This window comes from Eretmochelys imbricata, chromosome 1 (genome assembly GCF_965152235.1).
Source record: "Eretmochelys imbricata isolate rEreImb1 chromosome 1, rEreImb1.hap1, whole genome shotgun sequence".
Classification (NCBI taxonomy): Eukaryota; Metazoa; Chordata; order Testudines; family Cheloniidae; genus Eretmochelys; species Eretmochelys imbricata.
Window position 1 is genome coordinate 165,757,749 of NC_135572.1, and position 25,230 is coordinate 165,782,978.

Genomic DNA, 25,230 nt, shown 5'->3' on the forward strand with positions numbered 1-25,230 from the left:
ACAAGTACTCCTTTTCTTTTTGCGAATACAGACTAACACGACTGTTACTCTGAAACCTGTCATTATGCAAGGCATCTCAAAAAAATTATAAATGGAAAAAGTATAGAGAAGGGCAACAAAAACTATTAAGGGTATGGAACAGCTTCTACCTGAGGAGAGATTAAAAAGACTGGGACTTCATCTTGGAAAAGAGACAATTATAGAGGTCTATAAACTTATGAATGCTGTGGCGAAAGTAAATAAGGAAGTGTTATTTAGCCCTTTGCAGAACACAAGAATTGAAGGTCAACAAATAAAATTAATAGGCAGCAGGTTTAAAATAAAAGGAAGTATTTCACACAATGCACAGTTGTTAAGGAAAAGTTAGCACATGTGACTCCATTTTGGTTTGGGGCCCACCATTGTTTAAATGCCAGCACATCATACATCAGGAGGAGTGATCCTTAGACACTGAATCCCTGTGAAAATCCTCCTCCTTGTCTCCAGCCTGGCTTGACTCCCAGTATCTCGTTTTTGTCAGTCTCTAACTCACTGTCTCTTGGCCTTGATGTGAGGCCTCCCATCCTGATAATAAAAGTTACTGATACATGGCTTTAGGACCATGCTGTGTAATTAACATACTGGTATAGCACGAGGAATGCACCAAGCAGGGATAGGTGGTAGATAAGACAAGGGTTTGTTTATTGGCTAAGGTTTCCGATGCACGAGGGCAACATGCTTTGCTAAAAAGTATATAACCTTTGTAAAATCTGTATTCAGGGTCCCCCCCTGGCTAGCAGGGGGGCACCACGCTCAAGCGTAATAAACGTAGTGTCTTTTGGGAACTCTGCAGTTGTGGACTTTGTTTCTGTGCCTCAGCCTAGGTTCGAACTGTGCGTGACCTATCTGGTATAATTTGCAGCATTGGTGTGCGTGTCCTATCAGGTATAATTCGCAGCATTGGTGTGCGTGTCCTATCAGGTGTAATTTGTAGCATTGGAGTGCATGTCCTATCAGGTGTAATTCGTAGCATTGGTGTGCGTGTCCTACCAGGTGTAATTCGTAGCATTGGTGTGCATGTCCTACAAGGTATAATTCACAGCAGTTGTGTGCGTGTCCTACCAGGTGTAATTCGTAACACAGTCAACCTGTGGAACTCACTCCCGGGGGATGTTGTCATGACCAAAACTATAACTGGATTAAAAAAATATGGCTATAAACTATAAGCTTGGCTATAAGCAAAGATGGTCACAGCTGCAACCCCGTGCTCTTGGTGTCCCTAAGCCTTTGACTGCTAGATGCATAGACTGGACAATGGGATGCATAGATGGACAATTGCCATGTTCTGTTCATTCCATTTGAAACCTTTGATAAATAAGAATTAAAGCATTTGATACTACTCTGACAATATTACACATACTTTAGACAAGAATGAGAGGATTACCAAGAAATCTCATTGGTGTGAAAAATTCTCAGACTGAATCATTTATTTCAAACCTCGCTCACGTAGACCTTGCTAGATTGAAAAAAGATGTTTGTTTCAATTGAGTTAGCGCAATCAAAGTAGTGTAGCTCAATTGAAAACCAGGCTAAACACTAGTGTAGACAGTGTAACAACTTAATCTAGATTGGTGGTAAATGAGATTTTCAACTGAATTGAACTAGTTCCATTGAGCAAACTTAAATTAAAAAAATATAATTTTTCTAGTTCATACAAGGCCATAGTGATTATATATGGGTCAATTACTGTTGACCAGTTTAGGGTCCAATACTGCAATCATTTATGCTCTGGAATAATTTTTCTCCCCATAATAGTTCCATTGAAGTCAATCGTACCACTTAAAAGACAAAAACTACTCCAGAGCTTGATTGTGGGATTATTTTTTAAACCAATGATTCTTTGAGTTACGCATATATGTAAAAGTATTTAATAAACTGATATTTTATTTTGATACTCATAATTTAAAAAGATCTGATGCAACATGATACTGTGCCTTCTCAGAGCATATAATTTTTCATGCATACACTATTTGCATTCAGAGGAATTACGTACTCCTATGAAGATATGAGCAAAATTCAGCAAAGAGTGAGTCCTTCACAACTATATTACAACTCTTGGAAAGCAAAGAAACTGCAGCAAGATGAATAACATCTTTGCGCAGTGGTGCTGGAACAATTTTTATAATGGAGGTGCTGAAGGCGGAAGACATTGTATTTGGATTGGTTATTACTACTTCAAGACAGGGGGTGCATCAGCACTCCTAGTTCCAGCACCTATGCCTTTGTACCATTTTAATGCTAAATTTAACATGCTACAGCACCCACACAATTCTTCATAATTAAAGCTGATATATATAATAAGCATAAGGTATTATTTGTTATTTAATACTATAATATTCCCAAGAGCATTTGCCCTAGTAAAATAGTAAACAGTACTAGTCTTAGTAGGGTATCTTCCAATTAACCCAATTAACTATCAATGACAGGTTTCAGAGTAACAGTCGTGTTAGTCTGTATTCGCAAAAAGAAAAGGAGTACTTGTGGCACCTTAGAGACTAATCAATTTATTTGAGCATGAGCTTTCGTGAGCTACAGCTCAATGAAGTGAGCTGTAGCTCACGAAAGCTCATGCTCAAATAAATTGGTTAGTCTCTAAGGTGCCACAAGTACTCCTTTTCTTTTAACTATCAATGTTACACTATACAGTGATGTTATATTTCCTCCATTAGATCATAGAATCAAATAATCTAGAGATGAAAAATATCTATTAGCTGTAGTCCGTAACCTTGCAATGCAAAATTATTCACTGTTGTACATTTTCTGGTGTTTGTCCTATCTAGTTGTAAATGCAGCCAGGATGAGGCTCAACTACTTCCCGTGGGAAATTATTTCACAGTCTATTAGACTGCCACCCGGATACTGCAATCAGATCTACATAAGCACATCACTACATTTATGAAGAGCTGCATTGAAGTCAATGGGGCACCCCATAGACACATCGATCCTCCTGTCCAGAGCTCTTTGTAGCTCCAAGGCCTGCATGTGTCAAAAGAGCCCTCTGTTGTAAATAAATGACTGTAAAATCCCTAGCTTCATGCACAGATAGACTGTGAACTGTTAGTGGCATTCACTATCAGTTTTCTATTTCTTATTTTCTTGATTTATTAGTATAAAAAGTTCTCTTCCTCCGTTTACAATCCCTCCCATTCATTGCTTTTTCCTTTCTTCTACCTAAAGGGTTAATCAAGCATGAACATTTGATGTTGCTAAGAATTCTGGGAACTGGTCTGTCGTTTGCCGAAATTGCTGCAAAAGGTTTAGTAGTCTGGCAGGCGGACGTGCTCTGCTCTCTTTCTACAGTAAGTGTTTCGTTCGTTTTTTTTAGAAATGTGTTCTGTCTAATGCACGTTGTGCATTCATGCTAGCGGAGTTGCACATGTGTAGGTTTTGCAATGAGGCATTTGAAAGAAATAATGTTTTAAGAGACAAATTTGTAGGAGGAGATTTATTCTGTGATCTCAGAGATGGCCATGTGCTTGGTCTGTGCTGTTTGATCTTCCGTAAAATGGCTTTTCCTCTTCACTGTTGTAGGAACAGCATTTTGAATGTCAACCCGTGCTCACTGTATTTATGTGAGCCCTCCCTTTCAACTGAATGACTTGCATGAGTAAGACGAGCAACATTTGTTCTTGTATAGCTAGAACAAACTTGGGTGGGTGCGTTTAATTTTAAAACTGTGGTTATAGAGCTATAGCTCACGAAAGCTTATGCTCAAATAAATTGGTTAGTCTCGAAGGTGCCACAAGTACTCCTTTTCTTTTTGGTTATAGCATTGTAATTATTGCAACTGCAAATTGCTTCTTCTACTGCTTGTTTTATTATTTATAAGGGCAATAGGATTTTTTTTATTTATATGAATTTAAAAATAGCTGTTCTTACTCTTGCTCAGCATTGCATCTCAGAAACTAGAAATTTAAATTTTGTTTCTTTCATTATGCACACATACTGGCTTGTTATGTTAGTATTATATAAATGCTACACTGTTTTAGTTTTTGGCTTTTAACAAAGTGAATATTAAACTTTTGACCTATCTTGGTTTGATTTTTAACCTACTTTTATTCTTTCCCTTAGTTGCAAATTTGGGATACTACCAAAATTGGCATTGTCCTCTTAAATTCTTTAAATTCAGCTAGGGAAGCTTGAAATTAGTGGTTAAATTTGCTGACATTTGTTGTTATCTTTTTTTAAAGTATATTTACTTTAAATATGTAAGTATATATGTTGAAAATATTTATGCAGGAAGGAAAATGCTTCTTTCCTTTCCTTTATTCTCTCTAGGCCTTATTCTGCAATCTTTACCTAGGTCTGGATCCTGAAAGCACTCTGACCTCTTACTGAATATAATTAGGGTTACAGGTTTGAGTATCTGTTGGGATGAGGCCACCAAAATTCCCATTGATTTTTAGTATTGGTTTTCCAGTGTGTGTTTCCCTAAATTAGGAGCGGAATATGGCTTCAGGTGACTGCTTGTACTTTAGGAAGAATTTTGAGACAAGGTATAACTGTTATGACCGAATGATTTGAGTTCCTTCTAAAAGGCCAATCCTTTTTTCTCCCTGCCAAAGTCATTTTTCTCATCTGTTGCTTCAGCCATGTCACCCTCCTCTAGAGTCACTTTGCTGAGAAAGCAGTGGACTGGGATTTAGGAGATCTGGGTTCTATTTCCACTTCTGGCACTGGCCTGCTGGATGACACTTCAGCTCTCTGTGCCTCATTTTCCCCCTTTAGAAAATGGGAATAATGAAATTGGCCTCCTTTTATAAAGTGCTTTGAGATCTATAGCTGAAAAGCCTTAGGTAGGAGGTATAGGTGTCATTAGTCACTGGATCCCCATTGCTCTACACATGAAGTTTAAATTCTGTGATCTTCTTTCCAAGATTCTAGGTACAGAGCCTCGGCCAAACTTTTCATAGGCTTCTAAATTAACATCCATATTTACGTACATAATTAAGTTGTCTGGTTTTTGTGTTTTGTTTTTTTTTTCCAGAAGTGTTCAACATCCAGAAACTCAATGCAGTTCTGTAGAAGCTGGGGGTGCTCAGTGCTGTGAAAATCAGGCTATTTATGTAGATCCCCCTGATTCAATGGAACTATTCATGTGTGTAAAATTAAGCGTATGCAGTCTTTTTTTTTATATACTTTTTTATTATTTTGTGTGTGTGTGTGAAGGGCTGAGCTTCTCTCAAGGTACTCTTAACTCAGATTATTTTATCTCATTGGTGTGGTGTAGTCAGTAAGGCGGTGGCATTGGGACTGGGTTCATCAATTTAACTGGAGATTGACTTTCTCTTTTGTCATTGTGTGTCTGGCTACTGAGTGTCCCTTCTCTCAGATCAGCATTATCTAGAGTTAAGTACATTCTCCGTCCTGGTTTCAGCCTCTGTGTCAAGCACAAATGGAGTAACTTGCAGAATAAATCTTTAAAGAATGTGTTTTAATTTCTGTGGCTCTTGTGATAACCTTGCTTTTCAAGTCTGTATTCTTGTGCTCTGAGGTTCCATACGCTGCCATGGGAACATGCTTATTGGATTTGACTCATTTAGGAATAAGAGATAACTGTCTAATACATTATATTATTTTTAAATAAGAAAAAAATGTTTTCCTCTTAGATTATTATCCTTCACTGTGGCCAGCCCCTTAACCTTTCTTCCCTTTTTTCTTTTACTTGCTTACCTTTCACATCAAACATTTTTACTATAAGTGATGATTTTTCATTCCATCACAGGCTGATTAGACCATCTCTAGGACCAGTGTGAAATTTTTTAAAAACATTAATTTTTTTCATGAAAGTGAGTAGATAGCTTTTAAATGGACACGTCACTTTGCAATCAATGTATTTTAAAAATATTTATATAAATCTGAAGTGTCTGTTTCATCAGCATGTCGTTTCGGAAAGCTACCGGTTTAGAGCACCTGAAAATATGTTTTTTAAAACTAAATTTATATAGCTAATGGTGAAGTATTTCATGCTTAATTTTCTGAACTCTTCTCTCCTCCCCCCACAATTCATGATTTATTCAGGGGTTTTCTTTATTCTTCAAACTCTATTTTTGTTTTTGTTAAAATGTTCGGTCTCTGAAAGAGTCTTCTATTTGGTACAAGACTTAAAAATGTTATATCATATAGAATTGAAATATCTTCTGAAAAATGTCTGGGATCTTTCTGCCCATAATTTGCTATGAAGACTTTTTAGGTTTAAAAACATGCTTTTTCATATATATTCATGATATTAAACCAAGTGACCCCTTTGTAGTGGAAGCCATGCTCTGAATAGTAACAATTCCCAGGGAAGACAAGTTTCTAGTGTCTAGCCCTTGAAAGGAGCAAAACTAGGTAGCTGCTATATGGAGAGAAGGTAGCAGGGTTTGAGTCATGCTTTCAGCAGACTAACTACATTTCTCATGAAATATGGCTGATTTGGGTATGAGGCACATACCTTGTCTTGCTGATGGGCTGAAAACCTGCTATCAGTCACAGCTGTCGTAAGGTCACTTTTTAACCATGGAACAGTTTGTCAAGGGTCATGGTGGATTCTCCATCACTGACAATTTTTAAATCAAGGTTGATTGTTTTTTCTAAAAGATATACCCTCGGAATTATTAGGGGAATTTCTGTGGCCTGAGTTGTACAGGAGATGAGGCTGGATGATCACAATGGTGCCTTCTGGACTTAGAATCTATGAATTTTGCGGGGAGACTAGCTCTCTGACAGTTCTTTCTTACCCTTTTACATAGAAGTTCTGGTCTTTAGCCTTCTGTAAATAGAGCTTGCATGGATGCATATCCAACGTGAATACTGTGCCAAATGTTTATCTGCGCTGCTTTGGGTGAAACTGTACACATGTACATGGGTGGGTTGGTGACCAACCTCTTCATGGAAGAAATGCAGGAAGACAAATGGGATTTAAGTGCCATGTTTGCTAAGATTACAACAAAGTGCTGTTTTTTCAATTTGAATAAAATTCTTATTTAATCGATGTTCTTCCTCCTAATGAATGTAAGATGGTTTGGACAGCAAAGACACAAGACCCCCTTATTGACCACGTGAAATTTATTGTTAAGCATTAAAAAGAATTAAATTAAAGTGGTTGTGGTTGCTTCCCTCTGCATGAAAGGCTTTTAAAAATTTATTTTCACTATTTAATAATACTGTTAACTCTGTCTATTTGATATGTGTATAAACAACTGCCTTGTATGTATTATGGTTTTAAAAAAAACCTCTTTTTTGCCACTAGTACCTTTTACATTCAGGCTTAGCAACACTAGTTTGTAGCTACTGGCATTCTGCTTAGACGAATTGTCCTTTACTGGATGGCTTTTTCAAGTTCTAACTGATAGACTGGTCTGCTGTGGATATTATAGATCAGAAGTTCTCAACCAGGGGTCCTGGGGCTGCGAGCAGGCTTCAGGGAGGCCACCAAACAGGGCCAGCATTAGACTCACTGGGGCCCATGGCAGAAGTCTGAAGCCCAGGGCCCTGAACCCCATCACTCGGGGTTGAAGCAGAAGCCTGAGCAATGTGGTTGCGTGGGGCCGCAGGCAACTGCCCTGTTTGCTGTCCCCTAACACTGGCCCTGGCTTTTATATGCAGGAAAACAATTGTGGCACAGGTGGGCTTGGTTAGTCTTAGTTCATTTGGGGGTTCCCCCAGCTAACTCTCAATGAATCACTGGGAGTGTTTCCACTGATTTTTTGGGGAACGTTGGAACAGACCCCGGATTAGCTCCTTGCAGGGTCAGGCTGCTTTTTGTTTTATCAGGACATGCTGCTCTTCATGTGTTTGTCTGTAAAGTTTTGTTTGGAATACGGTTGCTCTGTCCTGAAGAAGATCGAGGTTGGAAGACATTTCCCTGTTTCATCATTCTGACCCTTTCATTTTCATATAAGGTATTGAGAAGATTCTCAGACATCACTTGTGAGAAGTCTTGAGCTCTCCCATTTAGTTTAGCAACACCACTAGACAGATTAGCAAATAATTCTTCACTAGTCCAAAGGGACTTTACCTTTGACATTTTCACATTCTTCAGAAACCTATTTAGGTTGCAAGTATAAAATGTCCTGTGATTAATCACAGCCGGGTCAGTAGTGAACATTTATCCATGTCATAAAACTACTGTGTAATTTTGGTACAGTGGGTAGTCTGGTAAGGAGAGAACCAGGAATAGTATAGGAGGTTCATGTTGATGTGCACTGGCAGAACTCCATGGAAAAACTTCTGTGGCATTTGTGCTGTGCTTGGTTGAGCCAGTGCTATCATTACCTTGCTTTCTTGATCACCACATTTATACACAAACCTGCAGGACAACAATCATGTGAAACAGGCAAAAAAGGCATCTGCCTTTGCAGTGAGTTCCTCTGCTGCTCTGCAGACTAAAGGTGTTAGTTGCTGAGTGCACGCAGTGATGTTGTTGCTTTCCTAACCTGAATATTATTACTTTGGTTGTTTTGCACAGACTGATGGCTGATCAAGTGCTTGTGATTGGTGGCGGAGGCAGAGAGCATGCCCTGGCCTGGAAATTAGCACAGTCACCACATATAAAACAAGTGCTAGTCGCTCCGGGAAATGCAGGAACAGCCAATAATGGAAAGATTTCAAATTCAGGTAATAAACGAAAAAGAGAACCTAAAATAGTATTTTTTTTAATGTGTATTACCAATAGTTGAGCCTAAACTGGTTCATTGATAAATGTAGGGTTCTATCTGTTAGTGTTATAGGAGTTCTTATGTTTCAGACCCTGAATGCTTATAAAGGTGATGTTTGGATAGGGTGAGAAGTAATTAAAAAAGCTTTACTCAGACTGTAATTTATCTTGTGCAGATTATTTCCCCCTCTGCACCAGCTCAGCTGTGCTGGTGCTGCTTTGGGGAGGTGGAGTCAAGACACTACCCACCCTCTTGTGTAGCAAGAGGCCCTGCAGAGGCTGCTGTCTATAAAACAAATGCCTGAATTCTGCCAAGCCTGCTCATAATTTTGACGGATAATATCAATGTTTATTTTTAAGGATTTTTTTTAAGTATTGATTTTCACAGTTACAGAAAACCATGGGGAGGGTCAGATAATCGTTATTTAATGACAGCAGAGATTCGAAACGTTAAAGCTTCATAACTGTTAAGCACACAGTGTCAACATCACGTCAAAATGTATAAAGTAAATCACCTTAAATCCAACTCCAATAAGTTCTCATGCAGCATTTTTCTTACTTCGCCTATCTGGTAATTTCTGTTATGATGATGGAAGTATTTTGTCGTGTGTGTATACAGTAAAATTGACGTTTTCCAATTAAAAATCAAATCCTTCCTAGCCTGCCTATAACACAGGTATCCCACTCTGGTGCTGCCTTATTCCCCTTATGCTTCCTTATTTCCTCTGCACAGGTGTGTAATCTGGGTCACGCTTGTGCCCACAAGGAATGTTAGGTTTGTGTTGAGATATTGCTTATTTAATTATCTGAGAGAATTAGCAAGTTTTTAAGGGTGAATGCTGTAGGTAAGAAAATGTTCTTATCCATGTTTTTCATGTCAGGACGTAATGAGGTTAGGTCAATTCTAGGTACCTTTTTCAGAGGTTTTAAAGTACCTACAGCGTCCATTGGCTTGAATTGGAATTGTTGGTAGTCATCAATTATAAAAGTCAGACCTGAGTTAAAGTTGAGCATCCAAAATTGGTGGTGACTTTTGAAAATGTTGGCTTAAGTGACTTTCCTAAAGTCACACAATGATTCAGGGTATGTCTGCCCTACGGAATAAGGTCGAATTTATAGAAGTCGTTTTTTTAGAAATCGGTTTTATATATTCGAGTGTGTGTGTCCCCACAGAAAATACTCTAAGTGCATTAACTCGGCGGAGTGCTTCCACAGTACCAAGGCTAGAGTCGACTTCTGGAGCATTGCACTGTGGATAGCTATCCCACAGTTCCCGCAGTCTCCGCTGCCCATTGGAATTCTGGGTTGAGATCCCAGTGCCTGATGGGGCTAAAACATTGTCGCGGGTGGTTCTGGGTATATATTGTCAGGCCCCCGTTCCCTCCTTCCCTCCGTGAAAGCAAGGGCAGACAATCGTTTCGCGCCTTTTTTCCTGAGTTACCTGTGCAGACGCCATACCATGGCAAGCATGGAGCCCGCTCAGGTAACCGTCACCCTATGTCTCCTTGGTGCTGGCAGACATGGTACGGCATTGCTACACAGTAGCAGCAACCCCTTGCCTTGTGGCAGCAGACGGTACAGTACGACTGGTAGCCGTCACCGTCATGTCCGAGGTGCTCCTGGCCACGTCGGGGGAGCACCTGGGCAGACATGGGCGCAGGGACTAAATTTGGAGTGACTTGACCAGGTCATTCTCTTTAGTCCTGCAGTCAGTCCTATTGAACCGTCTTATGGTGAGCAGGCAGGCGATACAGATTGCTAGCAGTCGTACTGTACCATCTTTTGCCGAGCAGCCATGAGATGTGGATGGCATGCAGTCCTTCTGCACCGTCTGCTGCCAGCCAAAGATGTAAAAGATAGATGGAGTGGATCAAAACAAGAAATACACCAGATTTGTTCTGTATTCATTTGCTTCCCCTTCTCCCCCGTCTAGGGGACTCATTCCTCTAGGTCACACTGCAGTCACTCACAGAGAAGGTGCAGCGAGGTAAATCTAGCCATGTATCAATCAGAGGCCAGGCTAACCTCCTTTTTCCAATAAGAACAATAACTTAGGTGCACTATTTCTTATTGGAACCCTCCGTGAAGTCCTGCCTGAAACACTCCTTGATGTAAAGCCACCCCCTTTGTTGATTTTAGCTCCCTGAAGCCAACCCTGTAAGCTGTGTCGTCAGTCGCCCCTCCCTCCGTCAGAGCAATGGCAGACAATCATTCCGCGCCTTTTTTCAGTGTGGACGCCATACCAAGGCAAGCATGGAGGCCGCTCAGCTCACTTTGGCAATTAGGAGCACATTAAACACCACACGCATTATCCAGCAGCATATGCAGCACCAGAACCTGGCAAAGCGATACCGGGCGAGGAGGCGACGTCAGCGCGGTCACGTGAGTGATCAGGACATGGACACAGACTTCTCTGAAAGCATGGGCCCTGCCAATGCATGCATCATGGTGCTAATGGGGCAGGTTCATGCTGTGGAACGCCGATTCTGGGCTCGGGAAACAAGCACAGACTGGTGGGACCGCATAGTGTTGCAGGTCTGGGACGATTCCCAGTGGCTGCGAAACTTTCGCATGCGTAAGGGCACTTTCATGGAACTTTGTGACTTGCTTTCCCTTGCCCTGAAGCGCATGAATACCAAGATGAGAGCAGCCCTCACAGCTGAGAAGCGAGTGGCGATAGCTCTGTGGAAGCTTGCAACGCCAGACAGCTACCGGTCAGTTGGGAATCAATTTGGAGTGGGCAAATCTACTGTGGGGGCTGCTGTGATGCAAGTAGCCCACTCAATCAAAGATCTGCTGATATCAAGGGTAGTGACCCTGGGAAATGTGCAGGTCATAGTAGATGGCTTTGCTGCAATGGGATTCCCTAACTGTGGTAGGCCATAGACGGAACTCATATCCCTATTTTGGCACCGGAGAACCAAGCCGCCGAGTACATAAACCGCAAGGGGTACTTTTCAATAGTGCTGCAAGCTCTGGTGGAACACAAGGGACGTTTCACCAACATCAACGTGGGATGGCCGGGAAAGGTACATGACGCTCGCATCTTCAGGAACTCTGGTCTGTTTCAAAAGCTGCAGGAAGGGACTTTATTCCCAGACCAGAAAATAACTGTTGGGGATGTTGAAATGCCTATATGTATCCTTGGGGACCCAGCCTACCCCTTAATGCCATGGCTCATGAAGCCGTACACAGGCAGCCTGGACAGTAGTCAGGAGCTGTTCGACTACAGCTGAGCAAGTGCAGAATGGTGGTAGAATGTGCATTTGGACGTTTAAAGGCGCGCTGGCGCAGTTTACTGACTCGCTTAGACCTCAGCAAAACCAATATTCCCACTGTTATTACTGCTTGCTGTGTGCTCCACAATATCTGTGAGAGTAAGGGGGAGACGTTTATGGCAGGGTGGGAGGTTGAGGCAAATCGCCTGGCTGCTGGTTACGCGCAGCCAGACACCAGGGTGTCTTAGAAGGTTAGAAGAGCACAGGAGGGCGCGGTACACATCAGAGAAGCTTTGAAAACCAGTTTCATGACTGGCCAGGCTACGGTGTGAAAGTTCTATTTGTTTCTCCTTGATGAAACCCCCCCGCCCCTTGGTTCACTCTACTTCCCTGTAAGCTAACCACCCGCCCCTCCTCCCTTCAATCACCGCTTGCAGAGGCAATAAAGTCATTGTTGCTTCACATTCATGCATTCTTTATTCATTCATCACACAAATAGGGGGATGACTACCAAGGTAGCCCAGGAGGGGTGGTGGAGGAGGGAAGCCACACAGCACTTTAAAAGTTTACAACTTTAAAATTTATTGAATGACAGCCTTCTTTTTTTTTTGGGCAGTCCTCTGTGGTGGAGTGGCTGGTTGGCCGGAGGCCCCCCCACCGAGTTCTTGGGCGTCTGGGTGTGGAGGCTATGCAACTTGGGGAGGAGGGCGGTTGGTTACAGAGGGGCTGCAGTGGCAGTCTGTGCTCCAGCTGCCTTTGCTGCAGCTGAACCATACACTGGAGCATACTGGTTTGGTCCTCCAGCAGCCTCAGCATTGAATCCTGCCTCCTCTCATCACGCCTCTCTTCAGCCCGCCACCTCTCCTCCCGGTCATTTTGTGCTTTCCTGCACTCTGACATTATTTGCCTCCACGCATTCGTCTGTTCTCTGTCAGTGTGGGAGGACAGCATGAGCTTGGAGAACATTTCATCGCGAGTGCGTTTATTTTTCTTTCTAAGCTTCACTAGCCTCTGGGAAGGAGAAGATCCTGTGATCATTGAAACACATGCAGCTGGTGGAGAAAAAAAAAGGGACAGCGGTATTTAAAAAGACACATTTTATAAAACAGTGACTACACTCTTTCAGGGTAAACCTTGCTGTTAACATTACATACATAGCACATGTGCTTTCGTTACAAGGTCGCATTTTGCCTCCCCCCACCGCGTGGCTACCCCCTCAACCTTCTCCCCTCCCTGTGGCTAACAGCGGGGAAGATTTCTGTTTAGCCACAGGCAAACAGCCCAGCAGGAATGGGCTCCTCTGAGTGTCCCCTGAAGAAAAGCACTCTATTTCAACCAGGTGACCATGAATTATATCTCACTCTCCTGAGGATAACACAGAGAGATAAAGAACGGATGTTGTTTGAACGTCAGCAAACATACACTGCAATACTTTGTTGTACAGTGATTCCTGAGTACGTGTTACTGGCCTGGAGTGGTAAAGTGTCCTACCATGAAGGACGCAATAAGGCTGCCCTCCACAGAAACCTTTTGCAAAGGCTTTGGGAGTACATCCAGGAGAACCGCGAATGCCAGGGCAAAGTAATCCTTTCACATGCTTGCTTTTAAACCATGTATAGTATTTTAAAAGGTACACTGTCAAGGTTCCTCCCCCACTCTGAACTCTAGGGTACAGATGTGGGGACCTGCATGAAAAACCTCCTAAGCTTATCTTTACCAGCTTAGGTCAAAACTTCCCCAAGGTACAAAGTATTCCACCCGTGGTCCTTGGAATGGCCGCTACCACCACCAAACTAATACTGGTTACTGGGGAAGAGCTGTTTGGACGCGTCTTTCCCCCCAAAATACTTCCCAAAACCCTGCACCCCACTTCCTGGACAAGGTTTGGTAAAAAGCCTCACCAATTTGTCTAGGTGACTACAGACCCAGACCCTTGGATCTTAAGAACAATGAACAATCCTCCCAACACTTGCACCCCCCCTTTCCTGGGAAATGTTGGATAAAAAGCCTCACCAATTTGCATAGGTGACCACAGACCCAAACCCTTGGATCTGAGAACAATGAAAAAGCATTCAGTTTTTTACAAGAAAACTTTTAATAGAAAATAGAAGTAAATAGAAATAAAGAAATCCCCCCTGTAAAATCAGGATGGTAGATATCTTACAGGGTAATTAGATTCAAAAACATAGAGAACCCCTCTAGGCAAAACCTTAAGTTACAAAAAAGATACACAGACAGAAATAGTTATTCTATTCAGCACAATTCTTTTCTCAGCCATTTAAAGAAATCATAATCTAACACATACCTAGCTAGATTACTTACTAAAAGTTCTAAGACTCCATTCCTGGTCTATCCCTGGCAAAGACCCAGCATACAGACAGACACAGACCCTTTGTTTCTCTCCCTCCTCCCAGCTTTTGAAAGTATCTTGTCTCCTCATTGGTCATTTTGGTCAGGTGCCAGCGAGGTTACCTTTAGCTTCTTAACCCTTTACAGGTGAGAGGAGCTTTCCCCTGGCCAGGAGGAATTTCAAAGGGGTTTACCCTTCCCCTTATATTTATGACATACACTCACCGGAGGTCCCTTCTCCGCCTGCTGGGTCCAGGAGGCAGCCTTGGGTGGGTTCGGGGGGTACTGGCTCCAGGTCCAGGGTGAGAAAAAGTTCCTGGCTGTTGGGAAAACCGGTTTCTCCGCTTGCTTGCTGTGAGCTATCTACAACCTCATCATCATCTTCTTCGTCCCCAAAACCTGCTTCCGTATTGCCTCCATCTCCATTGAAGGAGTCAAACAACACGGCTGGGGTAGTGGTGGCTGAACCCCCTAAAATGGCATGCAGCTCATCATAGAAGCAGCATGTTTGGGGCTCTGACCCGGAGCGGCCGTTTGCCTCTCTGGTTTTCTGGTAGGCTTGTCTCAGCTCCTTCAGTTTCACGCGGCACTGCTTCGGGTCCCTGTTATGGCCTCTGTCCTTCATGCCCTGGGAGATTTTGACAAAGGTTTTGGCATTTCGAAAACTGGAACGGAGTTCTGATAGCACGGATTCCTCTCCCCAAACAGCGATCAGATCCCGTACCTCCCGTTTGGTCCATGCTGGAGCTCTTTTGCGATTCTGGGACTCCATCATGGTCACCTCTGCTGATGAGTTCTGCATGGTCACTTGCAGCTTGCCACGCTGGCCAAACAGGAAATGAGATTCAAAAGTTCGCGGTTCTTTTCCTGTCTACCTGGCCAGTGCATCTGAGTTGAGAGTGCTGTCCAGAGCGGTCACAATGGAGCACTCTGGGATAGCTCCCGGAGGCCAATACCGTCAAATTGTGTCCACAGTACCCCAAATTCGAGCCAGCAAGGCCGATTTAAGCGCTAATCCACTTGTCAGGGGTGGAATAAGGAAATTGATTTTAAGAGCCCTTTAAGTCGAAATAAAGGGCTTCATCGTGTGGACGGGTGCAGGTTTACATCAATTTAATGCTGCTAAATTCGACCTAAAGTCCTAATGTAGACCAGGGCTCAGTGGGCGAGCAGGAATAATTACTCAGTCCAGGAGAGGGAGCCAGAATTACTTACTCCATTAGATCACACAGCTGCAGAGAATATTTTAATGACTGGCTTATGTTTCCATATATTTCAACTAATATATTATAAACTGTATACTTTAAAATATGTTATTACACATAAAATGAAAATTAATGCAGTAGATATGCATTATATACACATACATACGGTATATTATCCTTGTATAGCATGCGACTAAAATCTGCTTTTGTATGTCTTACCACCTTCTGTGGAAACATGAGCCATGACAGATTTCACACATTCTGAATGTAAAATAAATGCTCTGATCAGGGCCTTTCAACCTTTTTTTCATTTGTGGACCTCTAAAAAAAAATATGAATGGAGGTGTGGACCCCTTTGGAAATCTTAGACATAGTCTGCAGACCCCAGGTTGAAAACCATTGTTCTGTGGTAACGACAACCTTTTGTGGATCCCTTACACATAGTTTGCGGCCGCCCCGAGGTCTGCGGACCACAGGTTGAAAACCACTGCTCTGTAACTTCCACCTCAGGGTTCAACCAATGAAATGCCATATTTATTTTTCTCTATCTTATTTTTCCATTTGCAGTGTCATCAACCAAACAGAACAAATCTGTTGCTTGTTTTTGAGGGTGAGGGGAAGGGAATGAGCATTCCCATGGAAATCATATGATCCCTCTGCATCCACAATGTTAAACAAAGAGGTTTGTCCCTGTGTTAAATCAAGTTAAAGTCAGTTTGCATGAGGTCCAGATGATTAAATTAAATATGTCATTTAAAGAATACTGTTAGAATTATTACACTTTTCTGTCACTTTCCCAGTAAAAAAAGATGCATTTATCTACATACTGGAGAGTCTGGCCCCAATCCAACAAATCATGAACATCATTTTAGCTACTTGAGTAGTCCCCTCAAAAGCCGTTTAAGTACTTCGCTGGACTGGAGCTGCAATGAATGTGTGTTAAGGGGTAAATCCAAGCCCCTTCAGGCATTCAAGGGGCATAACCTGGATTTGTGAGGAGGGGTGAATTCATATTCTGTGGCCTGGGGGGGAAGGCTTCATCCCACTTCCGCCCACTCCCCTTGCATCTCTGTAGAGCCAAGACTTGCTGCTTGGGCCAGGAACTCAGTCTAGATTTCAGCATGTGTGAGAAAATAAGAAATAATTACACAGAGGCATGTGAGCCTTATTATGTTCTAAAGCATGGGGATTTAATCCTTTTCCCATGTATGTCAATGGGAGTGTTGCCACTGACTTCAGTCTAATCAAGTTTTGCTCCTGGAAGTCTATCCTTCCCTCTCTTTGGCAGTGATGTACAGCAGGATGCACAAGATGCCCTTTAATTAGCACTGAAATCCTATGTCTCGTGATTTTTTCAAAGGAAATAATGAACATTTAAAAAAAAATTTCTCTTTCACAAAAGGTTTATAGTACTATCGCAGTTAAACAACACCTGTCTCTTAAAAAAGTGGCTTAATGGGTAACTTATTTTGCAAGTCATTGAGGTAAAAAAGGATATCAGATCTTTTTAAATAAATAAATAAATAATCTAATACCAGTTTTCCCAAACTTTCGTCATAGTGGCCAAAACTTTCAAACCTGGGTGTCTGAAGTGAGACTGCTAACTCCATATTTAGGCACCTGAATAAAAGTGCTTTGTTTCGCAAACATGATGAGCACCCACTGACTTCACTGGGATTTCTGGGTGTACAACACTTCTGATGACTTTTTTATTTTGGTGCCTGAATATGGAGTTAGGAGTCAAACTTTAGGCACCCAGGTTTGAAAACTCTGGCCTCTGTTCCTTTCTTCAGCATAGAATACAATAGTCCTATGCCAAATTAATGGTTTCAGAAAGAATACAAAAATATTCTCTTTCAGCTTACACCCTCATGAAAATTATGTTCCACAGTAAACAGGAGCATTTTGGAATAATACGTGAACAAAATGACTCATTCATTGTTCTTTCTTGGTGGGACATTCGCACATGCTGTGGATCCTCTGCTAACGTTTTGTATGTCATAATGTCTGTTTTTAGCTGAGTCCTGCAGGAAGACAATACAGGGAGTAGTATAATGTCTTGATTTTTTTCCCCAAGCTATTCTAACCTGTGCCAGTGCTGGGACAGACAATCAGAAACCCATAGTCAGGTCGCTCTGACAGAGCACCCCTTACTTGGCTGCATTTAGTAGAAGCTGGGCACAAGAGAGAATCTCACCTGGAGCTGGGGTGTGCACATAGAGGGGATGCTGCAATCTGACATGATGCTTTTATTTGCCAGTGGCAGTATTGCTAATCTCAAGGGTTTAAACAATCAGGATATAATCCTGTGGATTTAATTTGGTTTTTGTGGCAACCTAAAATACCGCAAAACTCTCTACCGCAAAACTCTCACCTTTCTCAGTATATTTCCCGTCCTGTGAACATGCAGCATAGCATCCTCGTTAGCAACACTACATCATGAAAAGAGAAAAAGGCTTAAAGCAAAATATTCCAGGACTAAGGAGGATGTATGCTTTTGCTCTCTTTTTCTCAAATGGCGAGAGTAGCTTCAGACTGCTGTCACTCGCATTGCAAATGACCAATCCAGCTCAGAACTGTGTGAGTTCAGGTGACTCAGCCCACTGTTGACGTTGGATTTATTTATTCTGGATAAAAGTCGTGGGATAATATTGCCTCTTTGCAGAGCTTTCATCACACAATTTGATATTTAGTCTCTTGGAAGCTTTCTCTTTTATTTTATATGTAAATCTTCTGTTCATCATTATACTCTCTGTTTAAATTTCTCTTGCATCTTTTGACAGCCATCTCAATCAGTAATCATGCCGCTCTTATCCAGTTCTGCAAAGACAATGAGATCAAACTTGTGGTGGTTGGCCCAGAAGTTCCTCTTGCTGCTGGTAAATTTAAAATAAATTGTTGTTAAAGTTCCACCCACTTATTGCCATATAACTGTTCATGGAATTATGGGTTTTAATTTATTGCATCAGATGTGCTGGAAAAAATTACCACTGCTGAGGATAGTTGTTGTTTGTTTATTTAGAGGCTTTCTGTGGCACTATAGTATCTGAGCACCTTGTAAACTTTACCTGATTTATACTGTGATGTAGGGAGGTATTAATATTCAAATTTTGCAGATATGGCACTGAGGCACAGCGTGATTAAAGGTCTAATTTTTGGAGGTGCTGAATACTTGCAATGTTTGTTGAAGTTAATAGGATTTGTGGGTGGGCACAGTATCTCTGCAAATCAGGCTCTAATTGACTTGCCCAAAGTCATGCAGGCAGTCAGGAATAGAAACCAGAATCTCCTGATTATTATAATCTGTGCTGAAGAAATATTCTCAGTGTATTTTTTGGTTTTATATTGTTTTGTTTTTGTTTGAGGGCCAGTTTCATATCGGGGGGGGCACGGGACTTTCAGGGTCCCCTAGGTTAATGGAATATTAGGCCTTCTTCTCTTCCCATTGAAGTCAATAGCAAGTCTCCGAATGTGTTTATTGAGAATAGGTACAGGCCCATTGTTCCTTGAAGTTCCAGGTGGTTGTATTCTGATGAAATGCACATTTCTGAAGGTTCTTATTCGAGTAGTTTAAAATTTATGATGTCCTTAACTATTTAGATCTTTTCTTTTAAGTGCTTGGGTTTTGTAAATGATATGTCAGTGTTGTCACTTAGCAACCTTAACTAACTTTTTAAATGTAATGTTTCTGAAAATGACTGACTGATTTGCAAGTCAGCACATAGAGACTTATCTACAGAATTTATAAGTTTTCAGTTTGATTCTCTCACATCATCAAAAATTGCCACCTCATGCGATTATTCTCCCCCAATTATTACCATGGAGTTTTCGGGCTCTAATAAAGGGGGAAAGGAGTTGTACCTGTTAAAGTGGTGTTATTGCAGTTACATGCTGCAACAACAAATTCTGACCCAGGAATCCCAAAGCCCAGATCGTCCCCTGCTAGCTACGGCAAACACTGCCCTTGAGATCCATGGGGTAAAATGGCCACAATCCCATGATTGTATCCTATACATGGCACAGTGTTTGTAGCTGTTACTAACTAATATGTCAAAGTGGTAATACGAAGCAACAACTTTATTAACCTGTAAATCTTATAAACCAGCTCAGTACTGTAGTTATAGTAACTCTTAAATATCTTTATTGCTAGGCATTGTTGATGACTTGACAGGAGCTGGGGTAAGATGTTTTGGTCCTACAGCAAAGGCAGCTCAGCTAGAGTCCAGTAAGAGTTTTTCTAAAGCCTTTCTGGACCGGCATGGGATCCCTACTGCAAGATGGAAAGCATTCACCAATCCGAAAGAAGCTTGTAGCTTTATTACCAGGTAAACAACCTTTCATAGTTAGTCTTTTTTTATTATCATTACAGTAATGTGTTTACAATATGTTCAGCACCTAAAGTTGGCAACCCACTAATCATTCAGTTATTCTTTTCAGTAGTGGCACAATGTCCATATATTTAAAAGACACTCCAAAAGTAACCCTGCAAAAATGGCATCAATATGAGTTCTACATTTATTTCTCTTTAATGGCAGTTCAACTGTGCTCAGATTACAAGGGAAAAGGTGTGGGAGGTTTTTCTTGCCAACCATGCAAATCCAGATTGGGATCTGAAAATCATAATGGGTTCTTTCCAGTTAATGCTGTATTATTAGTAATGCAAATTTTGCAACTGAAGCTTCGTTAACAATCCTGTTGATGATCCACTACTCCAGTGGTGGATAACCTGTGGCCTGTCAGGGTAGTCTGCTGGTGGGCAGCGAGACAGTTTGTTTACATCGACCGTCCGCAGGCATGGCTGCCTGCAGCTCCCAATGGCTGGGAACGGCGAACTCCGGCCACTGGGAGCTGTGGGCAGCCATGCCTGCGGACGGTCGATGTAAACAAACTGTCTCGCAGCCCGCCAGCGGATTACCCTGACGAACTGCAGGTTGCCCACAACTGCATTAGTCAGAAGTCAGACCCGCTCGCTCAGTAACAGTATTGGTCTGCAGTGCTAACAGAAATAAAATATACTTATTTTCCCTGTCAGAAAAGTAGTGTCAGACAACAGTGGAAAGAAATGGCAACCAGAAATAGTGTAGTGAAGTGGGTTGGCAGGGGAAGACACTTGATTATGTGTTTTATTCAATCAAAGTTAAATGGCTACTGTGATATGAACATATGAACTCTTATTTTCAACCTTCCAAATCTATGAAGGTAGGAGGCTTGGACTTGAAAATGCATCAGAGGCTGACAGGTTATTATGGAATCCCTCAGTCATTCTCTCTCTTTTTTTTTTTTTTTTTAAAGCACGGACTTCCCTGCCCTGGTTGTAAAAGCTAGCGGTCTGGCCGCTGGCAAAGGAGTAATTGTGGCTACTAACAAAGAGGGAGCCTGCAAAGCTGTGCATGAAATCATGCAGGTGAGTTGCAATGTTATGTAAATACTCATTTTGCATGAGATTTTTGTTCGTTAGTAACGATAGCAAAATGTCACAGGCATTTTTGTGTGATTTACATGGAACATACATTAGCCTAACACAACTTATAGATGCATAGAAATTTGGGGCTAAAAAGGACTTTGAAAAGTCAGCAAGTCCAGCCCCCCTATGCCAAGGCAGGACAAAATAAAACTAGACCATCCCTGATAGGTATTTGTCCAGCCTGTTCTTAGAAGCCTCCAGTGATGGGGATTCCACAACCTCCCTTGGTACCCTATTTCCGTGCTTAACTGTCCTTACACTTAGAAAGATTTTACTAATATCTAACCTAAATCTCATTCTACCTTCAGTGGACGTAGAGAACGGTTGATCACAGTCCTCTTCATAACAGCTCCTAACAATTTTCAAACTGTTATCAGGTCCCTCCTCCTCAGTCTTCTTTTCTCAAGACTAAATATGCCCAGTTTTTTAATCTTTCCCAATAGGTCAGCTTTTCTAAACCTTTTATAATTTTTGTTGCTCTTCTCCAGATTCTTTCCAACTTATCCACATCTTTCCTACAGTGTGGCATCCTGTACCGGACACAGTACTCTAGCTGAGGCCTCGCCAGTGCCAAGTAGTGAGGGACAATTACCTCCTGTGTCTTAAATTCAACACTGCTGTTAATACGCCCCAGAATATATGCCTTTTTTGCTACTGCATCACATTGTTGACTCATATTCAGTGTGATCCATTCTAACCCCCAGATCCTTTTCAGCAGTACTACCACCTAGCCAGTTCCTCATTCTGTACTGTTGATTTTTACTTCCTAAGTGTATTACTTTGCACTTGTCTTTATTGAATTACATCTTGCTGAATTCAGGCCAATTCATCAATTTGTCAGGGTCACTTTGAATTCTAATCCTGTCCTCTGAAGTGTTTGTAAACCCCCGCTCCCCCCCCCAGTTTGATGTCATCTGCAAATTTTATAAGCATACTCTCCACTCCATTATCCAAGTCATTAATGAAAATATTGAATAGTACCAGATCCCGACTGACCCCTGCAGGATCCCACTAAATGCACCATCCCAGCAAACCATTGATAACTACTCTTTTGAGTATGGTCTTTCAACCAGTTGTGGACCCACCAAATAGTAATTTAATCTAGACCACATTTCCCTGGCTTGCTTATGAGAGTGTCATATAGGACTGTGTCAAAAGCTTTACTAAAATCAAGATCTATCATGTCTACTGTTTCTCCCCTATCCATTAACCCTGTCAAAGAAAGATATTAAGTTGGTTTGGCATGATTTGTTCTTCCCAAATCTGTGCTGGCTGTTCCTTATAACACTGTTATTCTCTAGGTGCTTACAAATTGATTGGTTTAATAATTTTTTCCAGGTAATTGTTTAATAATTTTTTTCAGGTATCTACCTGGTCTATATTTTCCTTGGTCCTCTTTGTCCTCCTTTTTAAATATGGGTACTAGGTATACCCTTCTCCAGTCCTTTGGGACCTCACCTGTCCTCCATGAGTTCTCAAAGATAATTGATAAGAGTTCCAATATTGCTTCAGCTAGTTCCTTAAATAACCCTAGGATGAATTTCATCAGGCCCTGATGACTTGAATACATGTAACTTACCTAAATATTCTTTAACCTGTTCCCTGTTTTGTCTTTCCCCTATTTGTTAATATTAGTTGTGTTGAGTATCTGGTCACCGTTAATCTTTCTAGCAAAGACTGAAGCAAAATAGGCATTAAACATCGCAGACTTATTGATGTAATCCGTTATTAGCTCTCCCTCACCATTAAATTGAGGACCTACATTTTCCTTGTCTTTCTCTTGCTCTGAATGTATTTAAAGGAGCTTTACTTATTCCCTTTTATGTCCCTTGCTAGGTATAACTTATTTTGTGCCTTACCCTTCCTGATTTTTGTCCCTTCGTGCTTGTGCTGTTCTTTTTTACTCCTCCTTGGTAATTCATCCATGTTTCTACTTTTTGTAGGAGTCCGTTTTGATTTTTCAGGTCATTAAAGAGCTCCTGATGGAGCCATATTGTCCTCTTACTATTCTTCCAGTCCTTCCTTTGCATCTGGATAATTTGCAGTTGTCTTTAATATTGTCTCCATGAGAAACTACCCGTTCTCCTGAACTCCTTTTCCCCCAAGATTTTCTTGCCATGGGACCTTATCCACCAGTTGTCTGAGATTATCCCTTCTCATATTGTCCTTGCACTATTTGGGTGTGTATGAATTAATACAATATTTTATTCCTTCGGAAAGCATTCTCTTTCCAGGCACAATCTCTATGGGCATAAATAAGATCCCATTTTCATGCTTGCATCCTTGTGGCTTTGCTTTTTCTTCATCCCTTTTGTGTCCCTGATATTACAGAACTGGCAGGACTCTAACTATTTACTCTAATAGTACTCCTATGATTAAACTGGCTAAGGCAAACTAAAGAAAAAGGTCCTTGAAACTGAACATGCAGCCTCAGCTATAGGTGCTGATTCAGCAAAGCATGTGAGCATATGCTTAACTGTACATATGTGCTTAAATCCCAGTGGAATACCTGTAAAGCTAAGCACATAGACTCATAGAAGTGTAGGACTGGAAGGGACCTCGAGAGGTCATCTAGTTCAGTCCCGTGCACACAAGGCAGACTAGTAATAGTCCTTAAATGATTCGTGACGGGCATTTGCCTAACATGTTCATAAAAACCTCCAATGATAAAGATTCCACAACCTCCCTAGGCAATTTGTTCCAATGCTTAACTACACTGACAGATAGGAAGTGCTTCCTAATGTCCAACCTAAACCTCCCTTGCTCCAATTTAGGCCAATTGCTTCTTATCCTATCCTCAGAGGTTAATGAGAACAATTTTTTACCTTCCTCCTTGCAACAGCCTTTTATGTACTTGAAAACTGTTATCTTGTCCCCCCTCTGTCTGCTCTTTTCCAAATTAAACCAACTAATTTTTTTCCATCTTTCCTCATAGATCATGTTTTCTAGACCTTTAATCATTTTTGTTGCTTTCCTCTGGACTTTCTCTAATTTGTCCGCATCTTTCCTGATGTGTGGCACCCAGAACTGGACACAATACTCCAGTCGAGGCCTAATCAGTGCAGAGGAGAGCAGAAGAGTTACTTCTAGTGTCTTGCCTACAACACTCCTGCTAATACATCCCAGAATGATGTTTACTTCTTTTGCAACAGTGTTACACTGTTGCATCATATTTAGCTTGTGATCCACTATTACCCCTCCATCCCTTTCCGCAGTACTCCTTCCAAGGCAGTCATTTCCCATTTTGAATTTGTGCAATTGATTGTGCCTTCCCAAGTGGAGTACTTTGCATTTGTCCTATTGAATTTCATGCTGTTTACTTCAGACCATTTTGCCAGATTTTCCAGATCATTTTGAATTTTAATCCTATCCTCCAAAGCACTTGCAACCCTTCCCAGCTTTGTATCGTCCACAAACTTTATAAGTGCCACTATCTTAATCATTGATGAAGATACTGTACAGAACCGGACCCAGGACTGATCCCTGAGGGTCCCCACTTGATATTCCCTTCCAGCTTGACTGTGAACAACTGGTAATTATTCTCTGGGGATGGTTTTCCAACTAATTATGCAACCACCTTATAGTAACTCCATCTAGGTTGTATTTTTCTTGTTTGTTTATGAGAAGGTCATGCGAGACTGTATCAAAAGCCTTACTAAATTCAAGATATACCACATCTACTGCTTCCCTCCTATCCAGACTTGTTATCCTGTCAAAGAAAGCTATTAGGTTGGTTTGACATGATTTGTTATTAACCAATCTACATTGGCTGTTACTTCTCACCTTATTATCTTCTAGGTGTTCGCAAATTTGATTTCTTGATTATTTGCTCCATTATCTTTCTGGGCACTGACATTAAACTGACTGGTCTATAATTCCCCTTTGTTGTCCTTATTCCCCTTTTTACAGATTGGCTCTATATTTCCCCTCTTCCAGTCCTCTGGCATCTTTCTCATCTTCCATGAGGTTTCGAAGATAATCGCTAATGTCAATTTTTTCACACCCCTGAGCAACATAAGTTATACCGACAAAAGTGGTAGTGTAGACATGGCCTCAGAGAGCCACAAAGTTGCCTTGGCAGTGTACTGCATTAATATGTGGTCAGCATGCAAACATTTCCGTGGAGCGATGTTCTCGCATTCCATTGTAATGTGTTCTGAACAAAGTGGCTTTTCTGCTCCACAAGGCTGAGAATCATTGCTCCAGTCTGAAATAATATTGGTTCAAAACATAAAACAAAAAAGGTATGCGGAATTGCCAGTCAATAACCCAAGTGGTATTAGTGTTGCGTTTATAAACTTTCAAGAGCATGTC

At 41.4% G+C, this 25,230-nt stretch overlaps 1 protein-coding gene across 2 annotated transcripts in view; it reads left to right on the forward strand.

The window, feature by feature from the left end:
- The first annotated feature begins 3,277 nt into the window (after positions 1–3,277).
- The window catches only part of GART (phosphoribosylglycinamide formyltransferase, phosphoribosylglycinamide synthetase, phosphoribosylaminoimidazole synthetase), a 60,339-nt gene continuing 38,386 nt past the window's right edge, over positions 3,278–25,230 (forward strand). Inside the window, exons 1-5 of one of the 2 annotated variants that reach the window (XM_077819099.1) lie at positions 3,278–3,338; positions 8,492–8,640; positions 18,236–18,331; positions 19,603–19,777; positions 20,745–20,856. In XM_077819099.1, the coding sequence (XP_077675225.1) occupies positions 8,496–8,640; positions 18,236–18,331; positions 19,603–19,777; positions 20,745–20,856 (528 nt within the window). In that variant the 5' untranslated portion in view covers positions 3,278–3,338; positions 8,492–8,495. The remainder of the gene's footprint in view (positions 3,339–8,491; positions 8,641–18,235; positions 18,332–19,602; positions 19,778–20,744; positions 20,857–25,230) is intronic. The other variant, XM_077819107.1, reaches the window with a different exon arrangement.